Source organism: Morchella sextelata (assembly GCF_020137385.1).
Source record: "Morchella sextelata strain SCLS chromosome Unknown scls_17, whole genome shotgun sequence".
Taxonomy (NCBI): Eukaryota; Fungi; Ascomycota; class Pezizomycetes; order Pezizales; family Morchellaceae; genus Morchella; species Morchella sextelata.
The window spans coordinates 870,985-896,005 of NW_025408632.1; the positions used below are offsets into that span (position 1 = coordinate 870,985).

Consider the following 25,021-nt stretch of genomic DNA (forward strand, 5'->3'; position numbering starts at 1 on the left):
TTGTCCGGTCTGGACGTGTCTTGAAAAAATCTTTTCCTTTGTCTTATTCATATCTCTCCATTAATCGAAAGCTGGTATTTATTGATATAATTACTTCCGCTCTGACTAACACAAAACAGCACCACTACCGGGCTACTAGCTCTATATATCCTCTAGTTCTTACGTCCTCTTCTTATTTCCGTACTCTTTATTTTGTATTTAATAGTTTTTGCGACGAAGAAAAAGAAACACGGAGTTTGTGTTTTGTTCTTTTGATCTCCCAGATTATTTCGTTTGTTGTTCCCTTTGTTTGGTTTGGTTATATCAAGTATAGTATCGTGTTGGAATTAAAGTGAAAAAGTAGAATGCAATAGAGCGTATTTGCCAACCGTCAATTTCAACTATTGACACTTCAAACTTGACAGTTTCGGGAGGCAAAATTTACAGTTCCCCGCAGTGGCCAAAATCGATCTGGTTAACGGTATGACAGAATAAACCCCGAAAACCAGACAACCCATCACGCTACCTGTGAAGTACGCTGTTGGAACTGAAAATTCATACCCATGATACTAGCTTCGGTAGTAACAAAACTGGGTACTTGTGATCCTCCTGGTATATCTCACAGCATGCCGCCCCACCGAAATTCAAAATTAACAGCCCCGGTTGCCATTTCGGAGCCCCACAATTTGTAAATTCTTGAAATTGACGGTTGGCAAATACGCTCTAATATAATGCCAGTTCCCTTCCATCTCGGGAGTAGTTCTTTGTCTAATGATATGCAACTAATATTAGAAATAGTACGCAACCAATATAAAATGTTCCTGGTGACGATGAGGAAGACTATATAGTTTAGATACACGTATCTGTTTGGTCACACTGTATAATGCTGCAATCAAACACTAGCTACAATCATGTATTCTCGCTCGCCCTTACGGCCGGGTAATGTATCCCTTAAGCCGTCATCAAACCCAATGCGGAAGTCGTGATATAATAAACATCGCAGAGAAGTGATCATGAGGTGATCTATCACCACCCCGCGCCGGGTTTGAGTAACAGGATTGAAATCGGTCCTGACGGCTTAAGGGATAGGTACACTAGAACTTATATTAGTCAGCTGCATATGATTTCGAATACATTCTGGTGGAAACGTGGTGTTCGATCTTTCGAGTGACTTCGTAGGACGGGATACATACATTTAAGTGCCTACATGTACATGTAGTTAGCGAGATTAAGTATCCCTTCTGTCGTACGGTATCAATGTATTGAACCCATACTCATGTATCCCGGGAAATGCGTAGTTTACAGTACGCTACTCAGGCTGTGCCGAGAAATAAGATGTCATCTGCCAAGACCTACTATTCCTAAAGTACAATACCTTGACGCTAATACTATTTCAGTTTTCTTCTGGTCGGCGACAACTAAGATCGACTTCAGAGACTCAACACCATCCAGCAACACAGGACCGTCGCAAGCGTTCAGGTACAAAAACCACCTACTTCCCCCAGAAATCCGAGTCAAAGTCACTTTCGTCACTCCTTTACCGGTGCTTACTATCACACTACTCTTCCATAATCGCCCCCTGCTTTCCACCCCCGATAACGAGACCAGCTCGCGATGGGTGTCCCAGCGCTTTTTAGATGGCTCACCAACAAGTACCCGAAGATTGTCTCTTCGGTTATTGAAGATCAACCACAAGAAGTAGATGGTCAGATCATTCCGGTCGACACTACTAAACCAAATCCTAATGGCGAAGTAAGCCCTCTTTAGAGCTGAGTGGCGCACGTGTTAATCCGTGTGCAATTCTTTGAAAATCGCGTTACTAACTGGTCGTTCTACAACCAGGAGTTTGATAATCTCTACCTCGACATGAACGGGATTGTGCATCCGTGTTCCCACCCCGAAGACGGGGCTCCTCCGGAGACGGAGGAGGAAATGATGTTGGAAGTGTTCAAGTACACTGAGAGAGTTGTGAACATGGTGAGGCCTCGCAAGCTTCTCATGATCGCTGTTGGTATGTTTAACGTTCGCGCGAGCCAGGCCGTTAAGGGCACTTGCCAAAACCAATCAATACTTACTTCGGGAGATCAAGGAGTTTCTCCGAAGAAACTCTTTTATTTTTCATTGTTTTGTCCATGATTGTTGTCCGATTTTGAGCTAACCTCGGATTTCTAGACGGTGTCGCGCCACGTGCAAAGATGAATCAACAACGTTCAAGAAGATTTAGGTCCGCAAAAGAGGCGAAGGAGAAGGAGGCCGATACCGCAGAGTTTATCAGGATGCTCGAGGAGAAGAGAGGCAGTAAGGTCGACGACTCGCTTAAGGATAAGAAAGTCTGGGATAGTAATGCTATAACTCCCGGAACTCCTTTTATGGATATTCTTGCGGCATCAATTAAGTATTGGATTGCGTATAAGCTCAATACCGACCCTGCCTGGGCTAAAGTAAAGCAAACACTCTATTTTCCCGTCATAATATCCAACTAACCAATGATATTATTAGATGAAAGTGATCATTTCCGACTCCACTGTTCCTGGAGAAGGTGAACACAAGATCATGGAATTTGTTCGTTCCCAGCGTGCCTCGCCTGACCATGATCCTAATACTCGTCATGTGATCTACGGGCTCGATGCCGATCTCATCATGTTGGGTCTTGGCACCCATGAGCCTCACTTCCGCGTTCTCCGTGAAGATGTCTTCGCACAGGAGGCTCGCGCCAAGACTTGCAAGATCTGCAGTCAAAAGGGCCACCGTGCAGAAGAATGTACCGGAAAGGCGAAGGAAAAACAGGGCGAGTTCGACGAGAAGTCACATGCTCCGTCCGTAAAGCCATTTGTATGGCTGCATGTTGGTATCCTCCGGGAGTATCTGGAGGTAGAACTTCAGGTGCCCGGGCAGGGATTTAAATTTGATCTTGAACGCGCTATTGATGATTGGGTGTTTATGTGCTTCTTTGTCGGTAACGATTTCTTGCCACATCTTCCGAGTTTGGAGATTAGAGAGAATGGAATCGATACTCTGATGGCTGTCTGGAGAGATAACCTTCCTGTGATGGGTGGGTATGTAACGAAAGACGGTAGCGTTGAGTTAAAGAATGTTCAGTTCATTCTTGACGGCCTTGCGAAGCAGGAGGATGCTATTTTTAGGAACAGAAGGAAGGTTGATGAACGTCGCGAGGAAGGTGCAAAGAGGAGGAGATTGAACGAGGCTGGCGGTGGTAGAGGGGGCCGAGGTGGAAGAGGTGGTTTTGGAGGAAACGACTCCCCATCAGATTCGCCACAAGGCGCTGGTAGAGGTAGAGGAAGGGGTCGCGGGCAGCCCGACTCGGCCCCGCCGCCTATGATCCCGTTATTCAAGCCAGGCGATATCACGAAGGACACGAGAAAGATGAATTACGACATGGTCATGAACAGGGAGAACATTAGAAAGGCAAACCTGGAGAATAAGAGCGCCGCACAGGCGCTTAAAGCCCAACTCATGGGTGGAGGATCCGCCGAAGCCCCAGTAGAAACTCCTGTTAATGCTGCTGAGGTTGAGGAGGAGATGCCCGTTGAATCCTCAACAGAAGTGGCTTCCCCAGTCGCTCATAAGCGGAAGGCCGACGAAGTTGCGCCCGCTACTCCCCCAACTCCCGCTGATGGTGAGATGCCGCCTGACACTGTGCGTCTGTGGGAAAATGGATACCAAGATAGATATTATGAGCAAAAATTCGGTGTTTCCCCCGACGATTATGCGTTTCGCAAAAAGGTCGCAGATGCTTACGTTGAGGGTCTCTGCTGGGTTCTCCTATACTACTTTCAAGGCTGTCCATCGTGGAACTGGTACTACCCATATCACTATGCCCCGTTTGCCCAAGACTTTAAGGACCTCAGTAGTCTCGACATAAAATTTGAGCGTGGGACTCCGTTCAAACCCTTTGAGCAGCTCATGGGAGTTCTCCCAGCTGCCAGTAAAGTAAATCTTCCTGAGCCGTTCCAGAAGCTCATGACCGACGAGGACTCCGAGATTATCGACTTCTACCCGGAAAGCTTCCCAATCGATCTTAATGGAAAGAAGTTCGCTTGGCAGGGTGTTGCACTGCTGCCGTTCATCGATGAGAAGAGATTGCTAGATGCGGCGCAGAAGATTTACCCTTTGCTGAGCAAGGAGGATGCGGGAAGGAACGCCATGGGTCACGATGTATTGTTTGTTGCGGACACTAATGAACTCTACGACGATGTCGCGGCAAAGTTCTATAGTAAGAGGCAGGATGTTACCGTATGTGTTCTCTCACAGCACCACTTTTAAATCACCATTCACTAACCAAGGACAGAAATACACCATTAACCCACATAAATCCCAAGGTCTCTCCGGCACCGTCAGCAAAGACCCCGCCTATATCCCCCGTTCCACACTCCCCTACCCCCTGAGAACTGGAGAAATGCCTGAAATCACCGACGATCGCAGCATGTCGCTTTTCTTCGAATTCTCCAAGTCCAAGCATGTCCACAAATCTCAGATTCTCCGCGGTGTAAAGTTCAATGAACCTGTCCTCACCCGTGCAGAACAAGAGGAGGTGAAACGCCGCTCCACTAACGGCGGTCGTAGCTATGGCGGCGCACAGCTTTACCGCAATAACTCTGGGCGTGGCCGCGGCCGCGGCGGAGGCGGTGGAGGCGGTGGAGGCGACTATGGCAATAACCATCAGGGAAGCTTCAGAAGTGACAGAGGAGGTGGAGGGGGTCCACCTAGCTATGGTGCCGGGACATGGTCGGCACCTCCACCACCGCCGCCGCCAGGAACATGGGGTGGTAATAATAGTTGGGCTCCACCTGGAGCTCCCCCAATGGCAGGCGGGCCACCGCCCATGAGCTGGCGTAATAACCCGCTTGGTGGGCCTGGGGGATATGCGCCTCCCCCGCCGCCCCCAGGGACTGGGTTTAGTTATGGTCGGGGCGGAGGATACTCAGGCGGTAACAATGGTGGTGGCGGATACGGCCATCAATCAAGGGGTGACGACAGGTATAGGCCTGGCGGAAACGATAGAAGGGGTGGCGGCGGTGGAAGCCACGGCGATAGAGACGGCGGCAACGCTGGTATTTGGAGGGGAAGCGGTGGGAATAGAGGCGGGTATCAGGGTGGTGGTAGTGGTAGAGGCTACCAGCAGGGGTACCAGAGATGAGACGAAATGATGGCATGTACTAAATAGTTAGATTGGGGACATACTCTAATTTTCTTGAAAATTTTCATTTTCTTTCTTGAATTTTGTAGGTTTAGGATGGACGTTTAGTTTTATGAGATAGGCCCTAACGAATAACTCATTTCACCTGGATTGGTCACAGTACTGAATTAAATCTTTCGAAGGTATGAACATGACATTAATTGGTTGCCTGAAAGAGTATTACGTAAGTAGTTGTAACACATGGATATGGCTTAGGTAGGACACATATCATCAATCTGGGTATGTAGAATCGTGGAAACTGTCCTGATTACAGCAGGTTTCATAATACTAGGCTCGACTAACTTTCACACACATACAGTGTAATTCTTCAAACCTTAAAATAATAGCCTGCTTAGGAAATCAGAGTTTAAGATTTTCAAGTGATTGCCTGAAAAGGTAATTTCAATTGCCCGGATAGGCCATCTTTTGAGAATCATACTGAGAGCGAGAAAATCGCCTAGGCCTACATGTAGTATTATGAAACCTGCTGTAATTGAGAGAATTATGAACCATAATCATTTTTGCATGGTGACTATATGACCATTTACCCATCTATCAACCCCCGCTCATAGCACTTGGCGGTAAATACCTTGTTATTTTGATCATTGACTACTGGTTCAAACCAGCTCATAGACGGCCACTAGACGACCTGTAGTTCTAACCTCAATTTGGAGAAAATACAATACCAAAAAGGGTATGGATTCGCTAGTTATTCCCGTTAATGCGCTAGTAATTCAGCAAGAATACGGTATTACTACAGTATCCTTTTTGTAATGCCTGTTTAATTCCGTATTATTCACTAAATCCCGTAGTCATACAGTACTAATTTCACCCCGTTTTTTCGTACTATACCTACGTAGAAACCCCTTCAAGGACCTCCATGAATGCCTCCAAGACAAATCATTAAAAAAATGAAAATCTCTAATATCCCGAATATTTAACCTTCTCAGAAACCATAACTCATTATATTCTAATCAATGGTGAGTAGTAGCTTCGTGGTTAGCTATAGTCGGCTCGGACTGGGTGAGCTCGAAATTTAGGCCCGAAGCTTGAGCCAGGTTAAATGATGGGCTACACCCTAAACCTCTTAAATATTCAGCTGAAAATCCTATCAAGTGAGTCTACAGCTATACGCGAACTTAGACGTGTACTGGAGTAAAGGTTTAATTTAATCACCATTGGTAAGGATTGACAGTTTACTAGGCACGACGCCCCTGGGCTTCGACCCTATCCTACGGAGGCAGTCGTATGTATGCCCTGAACAAAAGCCTGAATTTGTTTCTAGACGAGTTCCTCCTAGCTCGTAAGAATAGGCAGCTACGTAGCCTCATATTAATCTGATTATTTAGAATATTGATATGTTAGTATAGGTTAGGGTTGTTGATCCAGATCGAGTAGCCAATCAGAGAGCGATAAGCTCTTACCCCATAACCCTTCACTTCGTTCAGGATTAGAGCAAAGGTTTAGTTATCAGTTGATATTTTGTGGATAGATCTAATCAGGTAGGTACATATAGGTTGAAATAATCCTTATTAGTCATATATCATAGTTTGTGGTAGGCTCGTGTTTTTCGATTAACCCTCTAAACAAGAGATATTCAAATAGATGGTCTTACTTTCCAAGTTTGGCCGGTTCGAATGGATTGTTAGTATCGATTACTTCTTGACTGAATATGACAGTGTCTGAGGGTTATAACGTAAAAGTAGAAGCTCGACGATTTTCAGATGTCCACACTCTGCGACTACCTGTAATGCTGCATTCTGGCCTCATACTGATATCCGCCCCTAGCTTGAGAGCGGTACAATCGAAAGGCACCGATGTGTCCCTAGTACAGACTACTCCGCAGTTTCTTAAGCCCTCTGGCCGAACTATGACCCCTGTTCGTTAGGGCATAGTTAAGCCGCATGCAGCAGTTAAAATTGTGCTTAATGCCATTCAATAAAGATGTGCCAAGCTGGCAGCCAGCGTTTTATAACAGCGTGTAGTGACCTCGTAAGAGGGGAAGACATCATTGAGTGCTTTTCTCCACTCATCGAGAATCGCCATCACATATAATCACTCGTTTTTAGTATTCAGGCCGCAAATTCCACACAACCTGCTTCTAAAATAGAGTTCAGCCAAACGTTTTGAGCCCGCGAATTTTAGTGACACAGTTTCCCCCTTTCAGCTGGGACTTATATCCCTAGAAATGCACAGTATTGCAATGAACCGTGAAAGCGTCCCACGAATTCAGAACCACCATACGTACATGTATGTAACCACTATAAATGTTTATCATGAACATTCTGTGCATGTGTACTGAAACTCATCATTTCGGGATTTCTGTCGACAACCACCTGCCGGATCTATTTTGATTCTGTTGATGTGTATGTAGCTCTGTGGCAACAATGATAACCCTAAATTAGGTGTCAGGGAGGTACCTATGTTAGCTAGTGTTTCCCCTAGACATTCAATGTTTACCTCATTTCGTTTTCAACCAGCCCTGCCGGATCCAGCTCATGAAAGGAAAGGCCTCATGTAAAGCTCGCAAAGGTCTTACTGCTTGTTATGCAAACCTCAAATGGCGATGCATGTCTATCCCAAGCATTAGCGACATACAGCAGAATGACGCCTTCAAGGTCCGCTCACAGCGCCAAGGATGTCTAGATGTATGTCCGTCACGTGATAGGCGCGCGCATCAAGGTTAATGACAGTGCGTACTCGGTGATGGTGCTGTGTTTCAGTCAAGTGTTTTGCTTAAGGGGAGATTAATTTCCTTGCTATATCGCAAACGTCACTTGTCCTTGACGATCAGGAGGAGAGGAGAAGAGGAAGAGGAGGCAGAGGAGATGAGACTAGTCCAGCGATACAGATCGATCCTACTCTTCACACACAGCAAGTTACTGCTTCTAGGCGAACACACATAAGAGTGAAAAGGGCGGATCTAGAAATGCAGCGCACAGTCGTTCAATTCACCAAAGCGGTGCTCTACACCCCGCCACACCTCGGCATACCCCCCCTCCCTCTCGCTCTCCCTCCCATCCCAGGTCCAGGCTCACCCCAACCGAGTGGCCGAAAAGCCCTGCTTGCCTACTCTATCGCTCCGATCCAATTTCCTTCTTTCTTTTCAGGTCCGCCCGCCCGCCTACAGAGAAAAAAAAGAGTGTGGGGTTAGGGTTGGATGTGCGCAATAGCTAGGTGTCTGTAGTTAAACCCCCGTTCGTTATTACAATCAGCTCACCGGCTTTGCATGTAATTATTGCAATTCAAGTAAAAACCTCCTCCCCTCCTCTCCAGGTACTTAGTAGTTAGGTAGAAGATCGCTCGTTCCTTCCCTCTCTAACCTTACTCTACCTCCCAGCCAACCCATCCCGGCCCCCCGACCAGAAAACCCGCATTCTGTCCCATCACCTACCTAACTGCTCTACTACCTACTACTAACTACTCTTCCTACTACCTACATTACCTTCCATATCACTCACCCATTCACCGAGTATCTCCCACAACCTCCTTCCCACCTTTGCAGGAAGTTACCGGGGAAAGAACCGTCCGTAGCTCCCCCCAGGACGAACGTGTCTTGTAATATTATCATTGTTTTTTCCTGCGACAATCTCCCAACCAAACCTGCCGCCCACCACCCGTACCCCCCGCGATTCCATTCTCACCGCCCCCCACGATATAACACTCTCTTCCCCTTCCATGGATGGGGACAGGAAGCTGGTGCAGACTCTCCTGGAGCGGCTTTCGTCGAGGGTGAGCCATAGCGCCCGTTTATATTTTCCCCACGCCTTATCTCCTTCCGTTCTTCTTAATCAGGGCTGATGATTGATGGGGAACTCTGTAGCTCCCGAATCGGACTGGCGATGATCTGAATGATGTTAGACGCGATGATCTGGTCGCGCTGACGAGGGGGACGTTGATTGAGCTGGCGCGCAGCCAGATTGATATACTCGTCGATTGCATCTCGAAGCAGTTGGAGATTGTGTCAAGGGTATGTCCCTTCTCCATTCATTCATGTCCATTTCTTATTTCCCCGGAATTTCCATTTCGTCGGGACCCCATCTCATCTCCTCATCTACCCCCACCTCCCCGCATGTCCCATATATTACTCCTAATCTGCTGCACATATTCCCCCCACCCAATGCCACAAGTAACTCATCGCTGCTACCTAGGGCTACGAAAACTTCTCGCCCCGCTCCCGCCCGCAACTGGTTCTCCTTACACAGACATACCTCGTTGAAATACTCGCCGACTGCACCTCCGCCCATTGGGACACACTCGATCCCACACACCCGCGGAAATCACGCCGCCGTGACCGCGAACCACCGCCTCTCGACGATTCACTAGCTAAATATGTTTTGGACTCACTAATGCGACTCACAGCGTCACCGGCTGCGGACACCGACGCTCATAGCATGGTGATGACTATCAACACCATGACATCTACAGACACTAGACGGGAAAGGGGTTCAAATATGTCCGGATCCACGCACCGTGATTCGAGAGCTACCAATCGGGAAAACAGGGACCGAGATCGAGATAACAGGGACCGAGAATCGGAAGTGGAGGCACCGCTGGACGGCCTACCAAAGAAGCCAACAGAGCTAGAACGAGCAACCTACAAGGTCATTGAATACTTATCTGCGAGCAACTGGAATCTAGTATATCACACCTTTTCAATAAAATTGAAAACTCTACGGACAACAGCTGCAGACGATAGTGATGCGACTAGTCTATCATTCATATCGCATCTACACCTAAACTCTAAAAAGCTCTCTCTTCTACTCCAGGAGATTGGTGGATCTTTTCTCCCACTTAGGAAAGCACCTCAGAACACCCTTGCTTCATTGCTGCCAGAAACAATACAGCGATGGATCGACGCTCGACCGGGTGAATTTGTCGATCTTCATGTCGCAAACCGCCGTCTCGAAGGAGGTGCCGAGATCCTATTTGACCTTGCCACCGGCCTCGTGGACGGCACAAAGCGGCGGGGTATCCTATGGCCTCTGCAGACAAGTCTGGTTCTGCTGCTGCCTGATGTATTTTGGGTTCTTGAGATGCGGGGGGAGCAGCGGGGAGGTAGTTTTGCGAAGAAGGTTGCGTTCCTTAGTAATTTAAGGCAGTCTTTAAGATTGCCAAGGAGCTCAGATATTGCTGCGTCTTGTCTCATCACCATTTGCCGGGCTGGTGCACTGTTTCCGGCGGAGAGCGAGAGTGCATTGCTGAGTTTTGCACTGGATGTGCAGAACGATATAACGGACGAAATATTCAAGAGACAGGGGTGGGGAGGAGCTGCAATGAGTGTCCTCAACGGAACTAATGGCAAGGATGGAGGCAAGGATGAAGCAGGCGGAAGAGAGAAGGATGGAGACGCAGTAGATCGGGATATCATGATCAAGGCGTTTGTTAGTAGCGCAAGATTAAACGTGGAGAGCGTAGTGGAAGGACTTCTACCGAGATGTTTAGATAGGAGTAGTCCCGTGGGGTTCAAAGTCACAGTTTTTGCAGGAGTTGCGGTGTTGGCTACGCAGGTTGGTCTCCAATTCCTTTCTCATATCTTAGATACCCTCGTCCCCCACGTGGGGTTGAGTGATGACCTGTGATCGAGGGCGAGTGCTAATTCATGTCTGAAACCTAGAGCAACGCCGAAGATTACAATCTTATTTATCGTGCTATTGCCCCTGAAGTTCGCGAATACTTCATCACTATTGCCGCCATGCGGAAAGCTCCCAATGGCTCACCCGACAATAGCGCAACCCGCCATAATAACTCATCTTCCGACTCTATCGGTTCCGTCGAGCTCCTCTACCAGCTTCTCGAGTTGCTGAAAATCCGCCCTCTACTAATGTATGAGAACCTTCCGTGCCAAACCTCAGAGAGCGAGCCTCGGGATACGGACCAAGAATGGGAGAAACTAGGGGACCGCATTATTAACGCTATTCTACGACTGATCTGCGATGATGATGAGTTTGTGAGGAACTCGGCAGTCATATTTGCGAAACGGTTGTTGAGTACCGAGGCATTCCAGGTTACAATGCGGCAAAACGGTAATCTTTCTTTATTGGCGTTCTTTTGGAAGGCGACGAGTACAGTAGTAGCGAGCCTGAGTAAGAAGTTATTGGACTTTCATGCGCAGGATCCCGGGTTGAAGAGTATGTTGGAGTTGGTGCATGGGTATCTTGAGACAAGGGTTAGTATCATCAGTAGTAGGAAGGAGTTCACAGAAGCATTTACAGACATCCCTGAGAGAACAATTGCAAATGTCTCGCTCGAGGTATCTTTTCTTGTCTTGCTTTGCAGCAGCGATCTTGATATCTGCTCAATTACTACTCACGCTATCGCTCTCCTCTGCGAGGAAGGTCGTCTTACCGAAAACCCTGATGATCTCGCCCGCTCAAATCTCACAGTAATGCGTAATTTCCCCGTCTATTCCGAGCTCTCGCTCCAAACATTCCGAATCACCGGCCCTGTCGCATTCCAGAAACGGTTGCGCAGACTTCTTACTAGAATGTCGATGCCCGGGCCCGGAATCCTAATGGCGTGGGAGCAGGTCTTTCTTAGATGGCGGAGCTTGTGTAAGCATATTCTTTCAAACACTGGCTCCTTTGACGACCGTATGCACATGGAGTGGCGCAACTACAGTGGTTTCCTAGCGAGTGTCGCGGGATGCTGTATTGCAGATTTCCCACATCATGGGCGTGCAGATGATGCATCTTTGTCTGGGCTACGATGGATTGATAGACTCGCGAGCGACGGGGATGGGATGAGCTTGTTGGAGAGATTCATGAAACAGTGTTTGCAGTTGCTACTCTGTAAACTCGTTTCTGTCAGAGAAAACATCCGAGAAGTGCTAGGCACAGAACTCAACCCGAGATTGTATCTGCAACTCTTTAGGTCTTTGGAGGTAGAGTTTAACTATATCTTCGACCCAACAACGAAGGATACACAGACCGAGAACAGAACATTATTTGCGGAGCAAGCATGTAGTCTGTTGAAGACGATTGTGGAGAGGATGGAGGATTCACAGGATATGTTCCTTACTGTTGACCTCGGAGCACTAACGTTGAGTCTGGCGAGGTATCTGGGGAGTTTAAAGGAGGATAATACTGCACTCAGGGTGAAGATCCGGATGTGCCAGCTTGTGGAGCTGGTTGCAAGGAAAAAAGAGATTGTAAACTTGAGGCAGGATATCAGAGTGAGGAACAATCTGCTGCAAATATTAGTAGGGTGGATGAGTGCTATGCAGAAAGTAAGTTCCCTCCCACTAGTGGCGATTTTGTGGCGTGGTGGTATGACGCGGAGGGCGGTGACTGATGGGGTGACCAGGGTGAGGTATACCAGGGCTCGGGGATCCGCAAAGACGAGTTTTTCAGACTGCAGAGGGACCTCGATAGGGCTTGTCTCAAAGCGCTAGTAAACCTGCTACATCGACTACCCTTACAACCCTCGGAAACGGCGAACGATACCGATGTCGTTGATGCAAGGAGTCAGATGTTTTGCTCGTATTTCACAAACTTTTTGGCGCTCCTTGATTCTACGAATCTAGGAGACGATAAAAGACGTGACATGCAGACTGTCTCCCTTGCGAAAGACGATGCAAGCAGTTTCCAGGAACTTGCGATACTGGCGTTGTCGAATCTTTTGAGCGCAAACGTGGACGTTGGTCTCAAGTTCTCTCTAGAAATTGGCTACCATGATGATGTGGAAATGAGAACAGCTTTCATGCATGTGCTCACAAATATCCTCACACAAGGTACTGAATTTGGCACGCTGGGTGATAGTGCAATTGGAGAAAAGTATGAGCGGTTGATCGATTTGTTGGTGAACGATCTACAATTTGCATTGGCACTTTGTGATTCGTGCCCCAGCAGCGAGGTGGACGAAATCAGTGTTGCGCTGCTCAATATATTTGATTCCCGGGGACTGGGACTGACATTATTGAAGGAGCTGATTGAGCAAGAAGTTGCCAATACTGAGAGTGAAAGCGAGCTGCTGAGGAGGAATTGCGTTGCAACGAAAATGCTCAGTGTATTTGCTAAATGGAAGGGAAGTGATTACCTCCGGAAAGTGTTGCAAAAGGTCTTGCAGAGGATGATCATAGCGAGCGATGATCTGGAACTTGAGCTGGACCCCGGACGAACTAGCAACACGGAGGAGATACAGAAGAATGAGATGCAGCTGAAGTACCTCACTAAGGTCTTCCTTAATGAGATCTGTAAGAGTACCAAAGAAATTCCGAACAGTTTCCGGTGGATATGCCATACAATCTCTTCCTGCGTCTTTGACCGGTTCCCGGAAGCAAAGTTTACTGCTGTTGGCGCCTTTATATTCCTTCGATTCTTTTGCCCGGCTATCGTAGCACCGGATAGCGAGGGCCTCATCAATAAATCTCCGAACAAAGAGATGAGGAGAGGCTTACTGCTTATCGCCAAGATTGTACAGAACCTTGCGAACAATGTGCTTTTCGGGGCAAAGGAACCGTACATGATCCCATTGAACGAGTTCCTAACCCAACACATCTGGATTGTTACGAGCTTTCTAAGGGAGATCTCAAGCCCACCACAAACAGTTGAGGCCGTTGTTGCACAAGAGAGTTTTGACTTTGGGAGTAGTGTTGCGTTGCACAGGTTTTTGTACGATCACTGGGAGGTTGTGAGGCAGAAGTTGATTTTCCAGGAGAAACATAAAGCGAGGATAAAGGGGGATAAGAGCTTTGATGGGCCGACAGGATTGCAACTAAGTATAACGAAGTTCTCAAGCTTAATCAGCACCCTTGGCGCACCACCGCTGGATGTTAGTTGGGGACGACCAGCAGTCTCTGGGAGTATCCAACCAGCTTATTCAAGATATCAACACTTTATGCTGAGGAACAGTGGGAGAAGTGTGGAGAGTATTTTGAGCGCTAGGATTGTGTATGATGGCGGGGAGACGAAAGATAATGTTCCAGTCATCTGCCTCGTGCTCAGGAATATCAATGCCGGTACCATGGATCCAGATCTCCTCATCTACTGCTTCCTCAAGATCGCCTCAAGGGTCTGGCACAAGAATTTTGCAGTATTGATCGATGCAACCTGTTACTCTCTGAGCAACGAACTCCCGGATCAGGTCTATAAGAAAATCAACTCATTGATGCCTCCAGACATGATCAAGAATTATAGCCGCGCTTACATCTACAATATGAATAGTGCTTACCGCAAGTTTTTCCGACGGCAACTCCGATATGCAGTCCGAGACGATACTCATGCTTGGCATCCAAGCAATATCGACTTTATCATGCTAGGTTCCGTCTCAGAACTGCAGCAACATTTTAATTTGGGGAGTTTACACCTGCCGAAAGAGACTATGAGCTTTTTGAGCGATTCTAGATATGTTTTCCATCACATCACGAAGCTCAGCAAGACTAGAGGGAAAATAGATGTTGTCTTCAAGGTCGGTAGCCAATATATTCAGATCACGCCGACAGCGAAACAGGAGATTGTTGCCGCACTTCATATGTTTGCAACTGTAAACGACATATTTAGACTCACCGATGTTGAAGAAGCAAACCCTAGCTTCTACACTGACGACGAGAACGCTTTTGGGATTAAAACGGACAACGGGAAGGTTCCGATGTATTTCACAAGCCCGAGGAAAAACGATATTCTTCAGACGCTCAAGACCAGCAAGGCTAAATATAGTAAAGATAATAAGCCCAGTAAGACGAACGAACGCACAATTCGTCCAGAGGATGTGCCGGGGACATTATTGAATATTAGCTTAATGAACATTGCGAGCTCTGATCAGTCGCTGAGGTTGGCGGCGTACAATTTGTTGTGTGCGTTATGCCAGACGTTTGGATTTAATCTGGATAGGCCATTTGTGAGCGCGAAAGGTAAAGATATAGGCTCTTGATTTGATTGATATTTTGATCACTGACCGCGCTAGGCCTGAGTATCCCAATGGACCCGGTAGCCCTGATTGTTGGAGTGAGTGAAAAACTGGCTGCGAGCGAGCCACAATTGACATACGACTTTATGTCAGAATTTTTTGTTGGCTGGGAAAAGACACCTCCACAACAGCGGCCCCTCAATATTCTGTATATGGTTCCGTGGCTGTCAAACCTATATTCTCAGGTTCTCATGAGTGGTGATGACAGCGAGCGCGGAAGGGAGAGACTTGCTACTATCGCTCGGAAAATGATTGATATCACCGTTCGAGAGCCAAGGCTGTATACGACATTCCAGCAGAATGCTTGGTCGGTGATTAGCAAAGACGAAGGATTACTGGACGTCTTCTTAGATGAAATGGTTAAAACTGCCTTGAATTTCGGCTTTGGCACTGACGGGGCTGAAACAATCGGGTCTATCGCGTCAAGCTTTGGCACGCTAACGATCAGGGGAAAGATAATCATGAGGATCCGAAAAGCAATTACCAAGTCCTCGCTAAGACCAACCCGCCACCTGGTTGATAACGTTGTATGGAGCGAGATCTGTGTTCTCTTGCGTGTATGCCTTGCGATATCATTCGACAGCAGGGTTCAGGCACAGATGTATCTACCTGAACTGTTCCATATTATCACGATGGTGGTCAACTGCGGGTCAATCCTAGTCCGTTCAACGGTTCACAGCTTGCTCGTTAACACTATCCATTCGATATGCGTTTCGTTTCCCCTAGAGGAAGTAAAGTTGACGGAGCTGAAGGCTATTCTTACGAACTTGTCGGGCCCAAAATTATGTTTGCTGTTTAGTTTAAATCGACCAACATCAAGGGATCAGGTGACGATTCAAGATCAAAGGACAGCGGAGCCGACGACTGCTACGAGTATGGAGCAGATTACGAACTTGTTGCTGGAAATAGTGTCGATCGCGGCACCGTCGATTGGTGAGTTGACTCTTAGCATATGATATAGCAATGATTCTAACGGATGGTAGATATGGCAAATATCTGGAGAGCACGATGGATGAGTCTCGTTGCGAGTACCGCCTTCCAGACAAATCCGGCTATTCAGTCAAGAGCATTCTCAGTGATGGGCTGTTTGGCGAGGGAGGATGTCGATGACGATCTTCTCTACCAGGTTCTTGTTGCGTTGAAAAACTCACTGGCAAGGTTCCTCCAAGAAAGCAATGATAACGAGATGTTGACCAGCATCGTAACGAGTCTCACAAAAATGATGGAGAACCTCTCGCCATCATCCCGTTACCTCCTGCAACTTTTCTGGCTAGCAATATCGTTGGTCCGTGTTGGATCTGGACTGATCTTTAACTGTTCTGCTGCGCTTCTAGAGGCAACTCTGCGTACAATTGCTGCATCGGGCGAATTCAAAAATAACCGCATGGTCTCCGTTCTCCTCCTAGGTAAGCCCACCGTTGAAGAAGCCACCAACGCCATCGACGAATTATACGGTCTTCAATTCAACCAAGACTCTTTTCATATTGCCGTTGCTGCAACACTCGCCAAAGGACTCCAAGATCCATCGACAAAACCAGCTGCTCTCCGTACGCTGACAACGTTTATGGAAGTTGTTGCTACCAACACGCCAGAGAATGTTAGGTGGGGTATTGACATACCTGTTCCGCCGTATTTGGCGATGGTCTGCACTCGTGCCACCAGTATTGTAGAGTTGAAAGAGATTCTTTGGGTTGTTGGCATTGCTCTTGATGGAGATGAAACTATCGAGGCGGAATGCTACAATAAGTTGGGACCCCTCCTCGACGGAATGAGTGAGCAAAACCTACTCCTCACTGGGGTCTTGGGCGTCATCGATTTCAGGTCCTGTGAGGAGAGCATCCAGCGGCAAACTTTATCCATCTTTACCATGCTGGCTAGACGTAGGCCCGAGGTTCTTCTACTGCTATATGATCATCTATTAGATCACCTCGATGACGTACTCAGTACTTCGCACAGCCCAATGCTCCTCAAGGAAGCGAACACACTCATGTGTGTGACCTCTGCCGACCCGAGATTTGCAAACAGAAGAGATTCAAAGGAGGCACTTGCCACGTACCTAGATAGATGGGGGCTGGGTGGAATATGGTTCTCGACGAGCTTTAAAACAACAAAGGATCTCGAGAAGAGATGTGCGGGGCTTACTATCAAATTGATTGAGGTGAGTATCATTCTACCGGGATTCTTAAGCTAGGACTGAGACTGACTAAATGGATTTAGTCGATTATATTATGATCGGCTGAAAGTTGATGGCTTGATGATTCTAATGATACCAAAAGAAATGAACTAAGAGGGGATGAAGTAAGCAGTGGAGGTGGTAGTGGCGGCCTTGGCGGAGGAATGGCAAAATTGATCTTTATATCTAGGCTTTCTTGGAGTTATTTTTATCCTTTTTGTTATTTTTGATTTTTTGATTTGTATTTGTACGTACCTTCTTTTGCCCACCAATTTTCATCGTACGTTTTCTTTTTCTTTCTCTTCTGCCTTTCTTTCCTTTTCATAGCATGGGGCGTTCTTTGCGAAAGCGAATCGGGTATGGAATGGGGATGGGAAGGAGGCGATGGCGGGGGGTTAATGAGTTTAATGATATTACAAAGCTGGAAAGTAAGCCGAGGTGTGTACATAAATGTAAGTAATTTTTGGTTGGCTAAGACGTACTCCGGGTGCCACGAGAATGTAAATACCTAGGTCCCAGATAGTGATGCACATCCAATTAACTCTCAACCCAAAATCAATACCCCTCGCGAGGAAGCATGTCAGGACACCGCTACGTAAACCTATATACTTAGTGAAAGTTTATACTTAGTGTCTGCTCTGTTTAGGGAGGGTGTTGTGGTAGAATACGTATCCAAATGCACAGCATCTTCCAATTCCATGGGCTCGTTTATATAAAACTACATACATATATAGGTAGGTCATAGCGTCCTAGAGATACAGGTACATACATAGGTTATAATAACCTCGTCCCCGGACACGATTGAATCCGCCAAGGTTCCCAACACCACCCGTAGTACATACACCTAACCCCGTGCCGTGTGACGACCAACCACGAAGAGTCCACAATAAAGTAAATAATAATAAAAATACTAAAGGCTTAAAATACATCAGCACTTGGCATTGGGGTTCGTTGGTGGTGGAGTTGGGGTGGGTGTCGCGGCTTTGACCCTTGGAAACTCTGTAGATTTGTCTAGTTGTCAAACGGGCCCTAAGTAATCCGGAGGTAGAGCTAAGTGCATGTAAGTCTGTCATCCTAGTCGTTAGGAATGATGTCCTAGCGTCATTTTCATAGCTAGAGATTGGACCCTGAGAAAGCTACATGCCATTACATAATATATGTAGTCAATCCGGTTAGTTGAAGAGTGATACTCTATGACGCAACCAACAGCCCTGTTTATTTTCTTACAGACAGGATGTTTTGTCCGTCGCGGGTAGGGAAGGAACCAGATCTAGATATTCTTATGGAATAATCCATTATCATTACAATCCTGCTGCTCCTAATTCTATTCTCCCGTTTCCATTGGACATGTATTTAGCTGGTGTCTTGCACGCCCTAGGGTATGGGCGATTTCCTGGCTTGGGTTGTTGTACTGACAGGCTCTTGTAGTCCCGAAATGGATATTTGGATTCTTTCTTTACTTTTACTTTGACAGATGCATATATATAGTTCTTTAATAGTAAACGAAAGTACCTGACAGTAATATTATCAATCTCTCGAACTAATCATTTCTCTTCTTTTTTAAACTATATATGGTGCGCACACTCTTAAAGGTGACACGGCGGTATCTGGAAGTGGAACAATCGTGGCTGCAAGGTGAACTCCAAGGCCAATGAGAGGGCTTATTCTTAGCCACTTTGCTGTATTCCTGCCGCAATTCACTTTTGAGGGGGTATAAATGGGTATAATACTGTTCCACTTTGCTCTGATAACTTTACAACCCAGACAGATGTCAAGAATCTGCAATGATAGAACTAAACTTCGTCACTAGTACTAGAGTTCTATCATTACGCTTTTTTTTTTTACCATTTTTCATTGCAAAGTTATCAGCCATTGACATTTCGTCGCGATCCGTTACCTTTAAGAGTGGGCGCACCATACTTTCTACCGTTTGTTTTTGTGCCGTAGTTAATAGATACAGCACCTACCGCATTATATGGTCAAATCCACCATAGTGCTAGCAACTAAATACCCGCAAACTCAACCTTCCGGGTCTTTTTTCGGAGGGTTAGGGTTTCTTCGTTGCTAGCTCGGTAGTGGATTTGGCTAGTTAATGCGGTATTCACTCGGGGTCCCTGCAAATATAAACACGCAGAGAAAAGCTGATTGGGCCTAGATCACGAGCACTATTACATACTATATAGCTATTGACTATCGTCTAGGGTGGTTTTATTTCCAAGTGAAATAAAACCTAGCGTACTCTAGTACAATATCAAAAACAAGCATTCCAAACTTTTATACAGGCGAATGATTGGTTAAATTTTCAGGACGTTATGTAGGGACCCCCTTTCCTTACCATACGTAAAGAATAAGATAGGCAAGGAAAAAAAAGTTGAATGGGAACAAAAAATAATAAAGCAAAGAAAGCAAGAAAAGGAAAGAAAGAACCGCATAATTTTAACAGAATGATACCCCCCCCCTTTTTTTTGCCCTAACGCCTACACAGAAACTCTCTCTCCGCCACCCCAGAATATTCATGCCTTGTATAATATCATATACTTTGCTACAATCATAAAGAGGAGTAATGAAGTGCCCATACTCATGATGGAAATTTTTACATTTATGCAGGTAGGTCTAGAAATAGTATTGTTAGATTTTGAGGGCCTTAAAATAATAGGTTATGGAGCAGCCTCACCATCCAAGAAGAAGTAATTTCCACTGAGTTTCTGGATCTGATCTTGCTGGGAATCAAGTTTGTTGATTCTAGGTCTGAAATTCTCCTTGTCACGTCTGAAGGTAACATTCAGGGACTTAAGGAACTGGTTGCATCCAGTCAACAGACTTTGAGGTTTGGTAGCAACCGCCTTAACGGATGGAGTACCCTCAAACACAATCACACGATCTGCAAGATAAGTAGCCATGATGAAATCGTGCTCGACGACAAATGCGGTCTTCTTTGAGTGCATGATGAAACGCTTGATGACACGGGCAGCAATAATACGTTGCTCGGAGTCAAGGTATGCAGAAGGCTCATCAATGAGGTAGATATCCGCTGGGAGACCAAGTGCAAGAACAATGGCCACACGTTGCAATTCTCCTCCAGAAAGATGCTTAACTTCTTGATCGATGAAATCGTCGATGCGGAGGGGCTTGAATACATCTGTCTGGAACTGCTGGTTAAGGTAAGATGCACGGATACGCTTAAAGATGAGTTCTCGGACGGTTCCAGGAAACTTGGGATTGATCTTTTGAGGCTTCATAGAAATCGACATTTTTGGGATCTTTTTGCCATCATCTGGAGGTTCGACACCGGCGAGCATACGACAGAAGGTGGTCTTTCCGGTCCCGTTCTCCCCCATCATGACTATAATTTCTGAATCCGTGAACTCTCCCTTATCAATCTGCAGTTTGAAGTCTCCGAATGTTTTGTTCATAGCTGGATAATTGAAGGCGCGTGATTTGTCGACAAGGAATTCATCACCGGCTTCAGCGATACGGAACTGAAGCGATTCCTCGCGGAAACGCAAGTTTTCGGTGGGAATGTGACCGTCGAGGAATATATTGATACCTTCGCGGACTGACGCGGGGAGGGTAACGACACCATAGGCGGCAGGTTTACCGTAAAGGACACAAATAAAGTCAGAAAGGTAATCAAGAACAGACAAATCGTGCTCGACCACGATAACATAATCATCCGGCCTCAAGAGACCACGAATGGTTCCAGCAGCCTTCAAACGTTGCTTCACATCCAAGTAGGAGGACGGCTCGTCGAACATGTAGCTAGAATACTGTTAAAAGAAGATAAATAGTTTTTTTTTTTTTGGGGGGGGGTGGCTTACACATCTGCCATCTGAACACATGCCACAGCGATAGCAAAACGTTGAAGCTCTCCACCAGACAAATTCTCGACGTCACGGTCCAAAACCGGGCGAAGGTCTATAAAGTTACTAACTTTACGATCCACGGGAGGAAACAAAACCCCTACCAAGAATATCAACCATTTCATCGAAGTTGTCCCTTTGACATTGTCCCTCCAAAAGTGCTTTGACAGATCTCACTTTCCCAAGAATAGCCTGTGGCAACTTATCGACATATTGCGGTTTTACAACAGCCTTAATGTTATCTTCAACGACCTTGGTAAGATAGTTTTGAAGCTCTGATCCACGGAAATATGCCAACGTCTCGTTCCAATCCGGTGGGTTGTCGTATCTTCCCAAGTTGGGCTTTTGTTTACCCGAGAGAATCTTCAACGCCGTCGACTTACCAATACCGTTGGTTCCCACAAGCCCTAAAACTTGACCAGGGCGTGGAGTAGGAAGTCTGTGTAGCTTAAACGAGTTTGCGGAGTAACGATGCGTCACCTGAGTTTCGAGATTTGTCGGCAAGTTGATGATGTGAATCGCTATCGAGTGAGAAGATCAGACTCTTGTATCGGCCATCAATCTTGGAATGTGGGATCCATACCGCCAAAAGGACATTTCTTGGGACAGATACCACATCCAATACATAATCTTTCTGAGATAAAAGCGATCTTGGACTCCGGGGTCACTTCAATACAGAGCTTTCCTGTTCTTACAACAGGACACGATTTTTTGCATTCTTGTCGACATTTCTATAATTTGCAGAAATTTTACTTTAGAATGTGCACACAACCGGAGTTCGCCGCTAGAATATTCATACCTTCGGTTTGCACTGTAGTCGGGCAGCTGCCAGTTAGCAAAATCGACGACAACACTATAAGAGAAAAGGCAAAAGAAAGGGATACGAAGAAGTTTTCTTACCTTATCCGTGCTCACGATGGCGATACTTTTTCACCGAACTAACGTTAGCTACGTTGCCTTCTAATAACCCCAAAAAACGAATTGGAAGGCCATACCGAGTGAGTTTATCAGACATTATGCTACCTGACCCAGCGATGAATCAAGAGGTGGACGTTTATAGGTATTGCTCTGAAATCGCGAAACAAAATGAGGGGTTACCGTCTAACAGAAAGGTCTTGTTAGGTGGGGTTCAAAAGTTAGATGAAGTCTTGGTATGCGACTAGCGGCTGAATCCTGTGGCTTGCGTGGCGGGTGCTGATTCAGCTCCTCTCAAACAACAACGATTGGCGGGTAACTAAAGGCTTCAGGGCTCAGGGCTTTTACTGTGATAAGTAGAGATGTAAAGATGTAAGTAATTCCCGGAGCCCCCCATGGCAACGACATTAGAGCGTATTTGCCAACCGTCAATTTCAAGAATTTACAAATTGTGGGGCTCCGAAATGGCAACCGGGGCTGTTAATTTTGAATTTCGGTGGGGCGGCATGCTGTGAGATATACCAGGAGGATCACAAGTACCCAGTTTTGTTACTACCGAAGCTAGTATCATGGGTATGAATTTTCAGTTCCAACAGCGTACTTCACAGGTAGCATGATGGGTTGTCTGGTTTTCGGGGTTTATTCTGTCATACCGTTAACCAGATCGATTTTGGCCACTGCGGGGAACTGTAAATTTTGCCTCCCGAAACTGTCAAGTTTGAAGTGTCAATAGTTGAAATTGACGGTTGGCAAATACGCTCTATTGAATGAACATGTAAACTCCCAGGTTTCTGCGATAATGTTTACATGGTCATTTTCTCCGTTTCCTTCCTGTTCTATACTGATATCTTAGTGCCGATAGTCGCATTTTCGGGGTTGTTGAGTCTGTTCATGTACGTAGCCAACACTCAAATGAAGTGGTCCTGGACAATAACTATTTTTCTTGAACGGAAAAAGCCATGAGAATACCGAGTTGCATGAAATTCCAGGTCAAACCTCGTTTGGTTTATTTCACCCAAGGAGGAAAATTGAACGAGTGATACCGTGTGATTGAATTTTGTTTTTCTCTATGTTCTCCTCCTATATTATACATGCACCTAGGCGAGATTAGCGATTCGTGGATGTGTCATGGCGGTGTTAATCGATGGTAGTAATAATGATGACTCGAGGGTTGATGATGTACCTGCATGTTGATAGCGTGACTACGAAGATAATGGACGTATATACTTCATATTGACTCATCCCACTGGTAACGTGTTTGAAAACACTTTTATAGAGATTGAAGAGGGATCTCAACTAGACTTGCTAACAAAATTCCCGGAGATGCCCCTCTAACTCTTAAGATTTTGGGAGTTTATATTATGCGAAAAAACGGGTTTAAATAAGTATAGTACTAGTTCTCAATCTAAGTACATATGTACATGTATGTACTTTGAAAGGTTACTTATACACACCACCTCCTTGTGAGAGTACTTTTGGGGTATTTCAAGACATATCAGGGATGGCCTCTGGGTTGTAAAACCCAGCCATATCAGTTTCCTTTTAGAATTAATCCAGTCGTCTTTGTTTGACAGCAGCTGTGAAATAATTATATACATCTGCCGCAGATGATTCCACGAAGAAGATGCTTTAATGTACACCTTGGTTTATGTTGCGAACTACATGTACTCTAATATCATCCCAGAATACTCTGTTAACCTCGTATATATAATGTAGTTTAGAGCGGTTGTACTAGAGTTGAGACCCGTAGACCGACCGAACTACAGGAATTCAATGATTCAGACAATCAATTTAGTACGTAAGTATATTGTTGTAGTAGTAGCTTACCATATGGTATAGATATATGGCAGGTTTATATTTATGACATGTTCGGAATGTGCAGGGAAGCTCACATGTAGCTGGTGTATCCTATTGCATGTGGCACAGTCCCATGGATAGAGCAGTAAATGTATATATCAGACGAGGCTACACATTGTTCGCCGTATGATGAGGGATGCACAAACCCGACCTCTCAATTACATGGCTTGGAGATTGTTCTCTCATCCCATGAACAAGCTTTGGCAACGACGAACAAGGGTGTCCGCGAATACCATCGTGTACCACCAGAAAGTACTAATGCAGACACTCCTAAATCGTAAGATATCAAAAGCAAATATGATGGATCATGTTATATCACTCGATAAGAATTTTGAACGCGCAAGTACTACGTATTTAAGAAACAGTGTTCCTTTGAATTTCGTAGAACAGAACTGGAAAACATATACCTCCAGGTTAAAACCGCATCTGATAGGGATTTCGAAATTCTAGAAATAGTTAGCCTAGGTCCTGTACTAACTTGACCAAAATTGAACTTGGCCGCTTCATTCCTTTTGCTTATCGCTTAAGCCGTCAGGCCGGATCCAATCGTGTTACTCAAACCCAATACGGAAGTCGTGATATAAAAAACCGCAACTCCCCACGACTTTACACTAGCTCTTATCGTCAAAACCGTGATAGACCTCCTCATGATGGACACTCCTCTGCGATGTTTATATAATTATATCACGACTTCCGTATTGGGTTTGAGTAACACGATTGGGATCCGGCCTGACGGCTTAAGGGATAATAAAAAAACATACAAGATACCTCTGCAAGTCTGGGGGTTGCTGAAATAATTGTAACCAGGATTTGATATGTATCAGAACGACATCGGCAGGATTTGAACCTACGCTCGCGAACGAAACAGATTTCTAATCTGTCGCCTTAACCACTCGGCCACGATGTCCTCTCTAGTGATCGTCAAGATAGTTATTAAATCTGAATATCAATGAGAATATGTTATTTGAGTATAAATCGAAATTTGAATGTCCTCACTGCCCCGGCCTCACCAGAAGCTGACAGAACGCAATTCAAACCACGAGCGTGTACCAAGTATGTATTTGGCCTTTAGAGGGGCACTGACTTACATATAATGTAGTTCAAACACCCACACAAATTTTAGCCGTCCCCTCC

At 45.9% G+C, this 25,021-nt stretch overlaps 3 protein-coding genes across 3 annotated transcripts; 2 read left to right on the forward strand and 1 right to left on the reverse strand.

The window, feature by feature from the left end:
• Nucleotides 1–1,593: 1,593 nt before the first annotated feature.
• H6S33_004341 (uncharacterized protein) lies at nucleotides 1,594–5,137 on the forward strand (the record flags this gene model as incomplete). The annotated part of the gene is made up of 5 exons (XM_044835691.1): nucleotides 1,594–1,731; nucleotides 1,822–1,990; nucleotides 2,152–2,420; nucleotides 2,479–4,233; nucleotides 4,289–5,137. 5 exons carry the CDS (start codon nucleotides 1,594–1,596, stop codon nucleotides 5,135–5,137), a joined length of 3,180 nt encoding a protein of 1,059 aa, XP_044691079.1.
• A 3,717-nt stretch (nucleotides 5,138–8,854) lies between these two features.
• H6S33_004342 (uncharacterized protein) lies at nucleotides 8,855–17,314 on the forward strand (the record flags this gene model as incomplete). The annotated part of the gene is made up of 8 exons (XM_044835692.1): nucleotides 8,855–8,908; nucleotides 9,000–9,146; nucleotides 9,328–10,686; nucleotides 10,794–12,404; nucleotides 12,482–15,026; nucleotides 15,080–16,015; nucleotides 16,066–17,240; nucleotides 17,300–17,314. The coding sequence occupies 8 exons, from the start codon at nucleotides 8,855–8,857 to the stop codon at nucleotides 17,312–17,314; spliced, it is 7,842 nt and encodes a 2,613-aa protein (XP_044691080.1).
• A 2,540-nt stretch (nucleotides 17,315–19,854) lies between these two features.
• H6S33_004343 (uncharacterized protein) lies at nucleotides 19,855–22,130 on the reverse strand (the record flags this gene model as incomplete). The annotated part of the gene is made up of 8 exons (XM_044835693.1): nucleotides 19,855–19,868; nucleotides 19,930–21,014; nucleotides 21,074–21,170; nucleotides 21,220–21,636; nucleotides 21,699–21,846; nucleotides 21,915–21,926; nucleotides 22,016–22,040; nucleotides 22,111–22,130. The coding sequence occupies 8 exons, from the start codon at nucleotides 22,128–22,130 to the stop codon at nucleotides 19,855–19,857; spliced, it is 1,818 nt and encodes a 605-aa protein (XP_044691081.1).
• Between the last annotated feature and the right edge of the window lie 2,891 nt (nucleotides 22,131–25,021).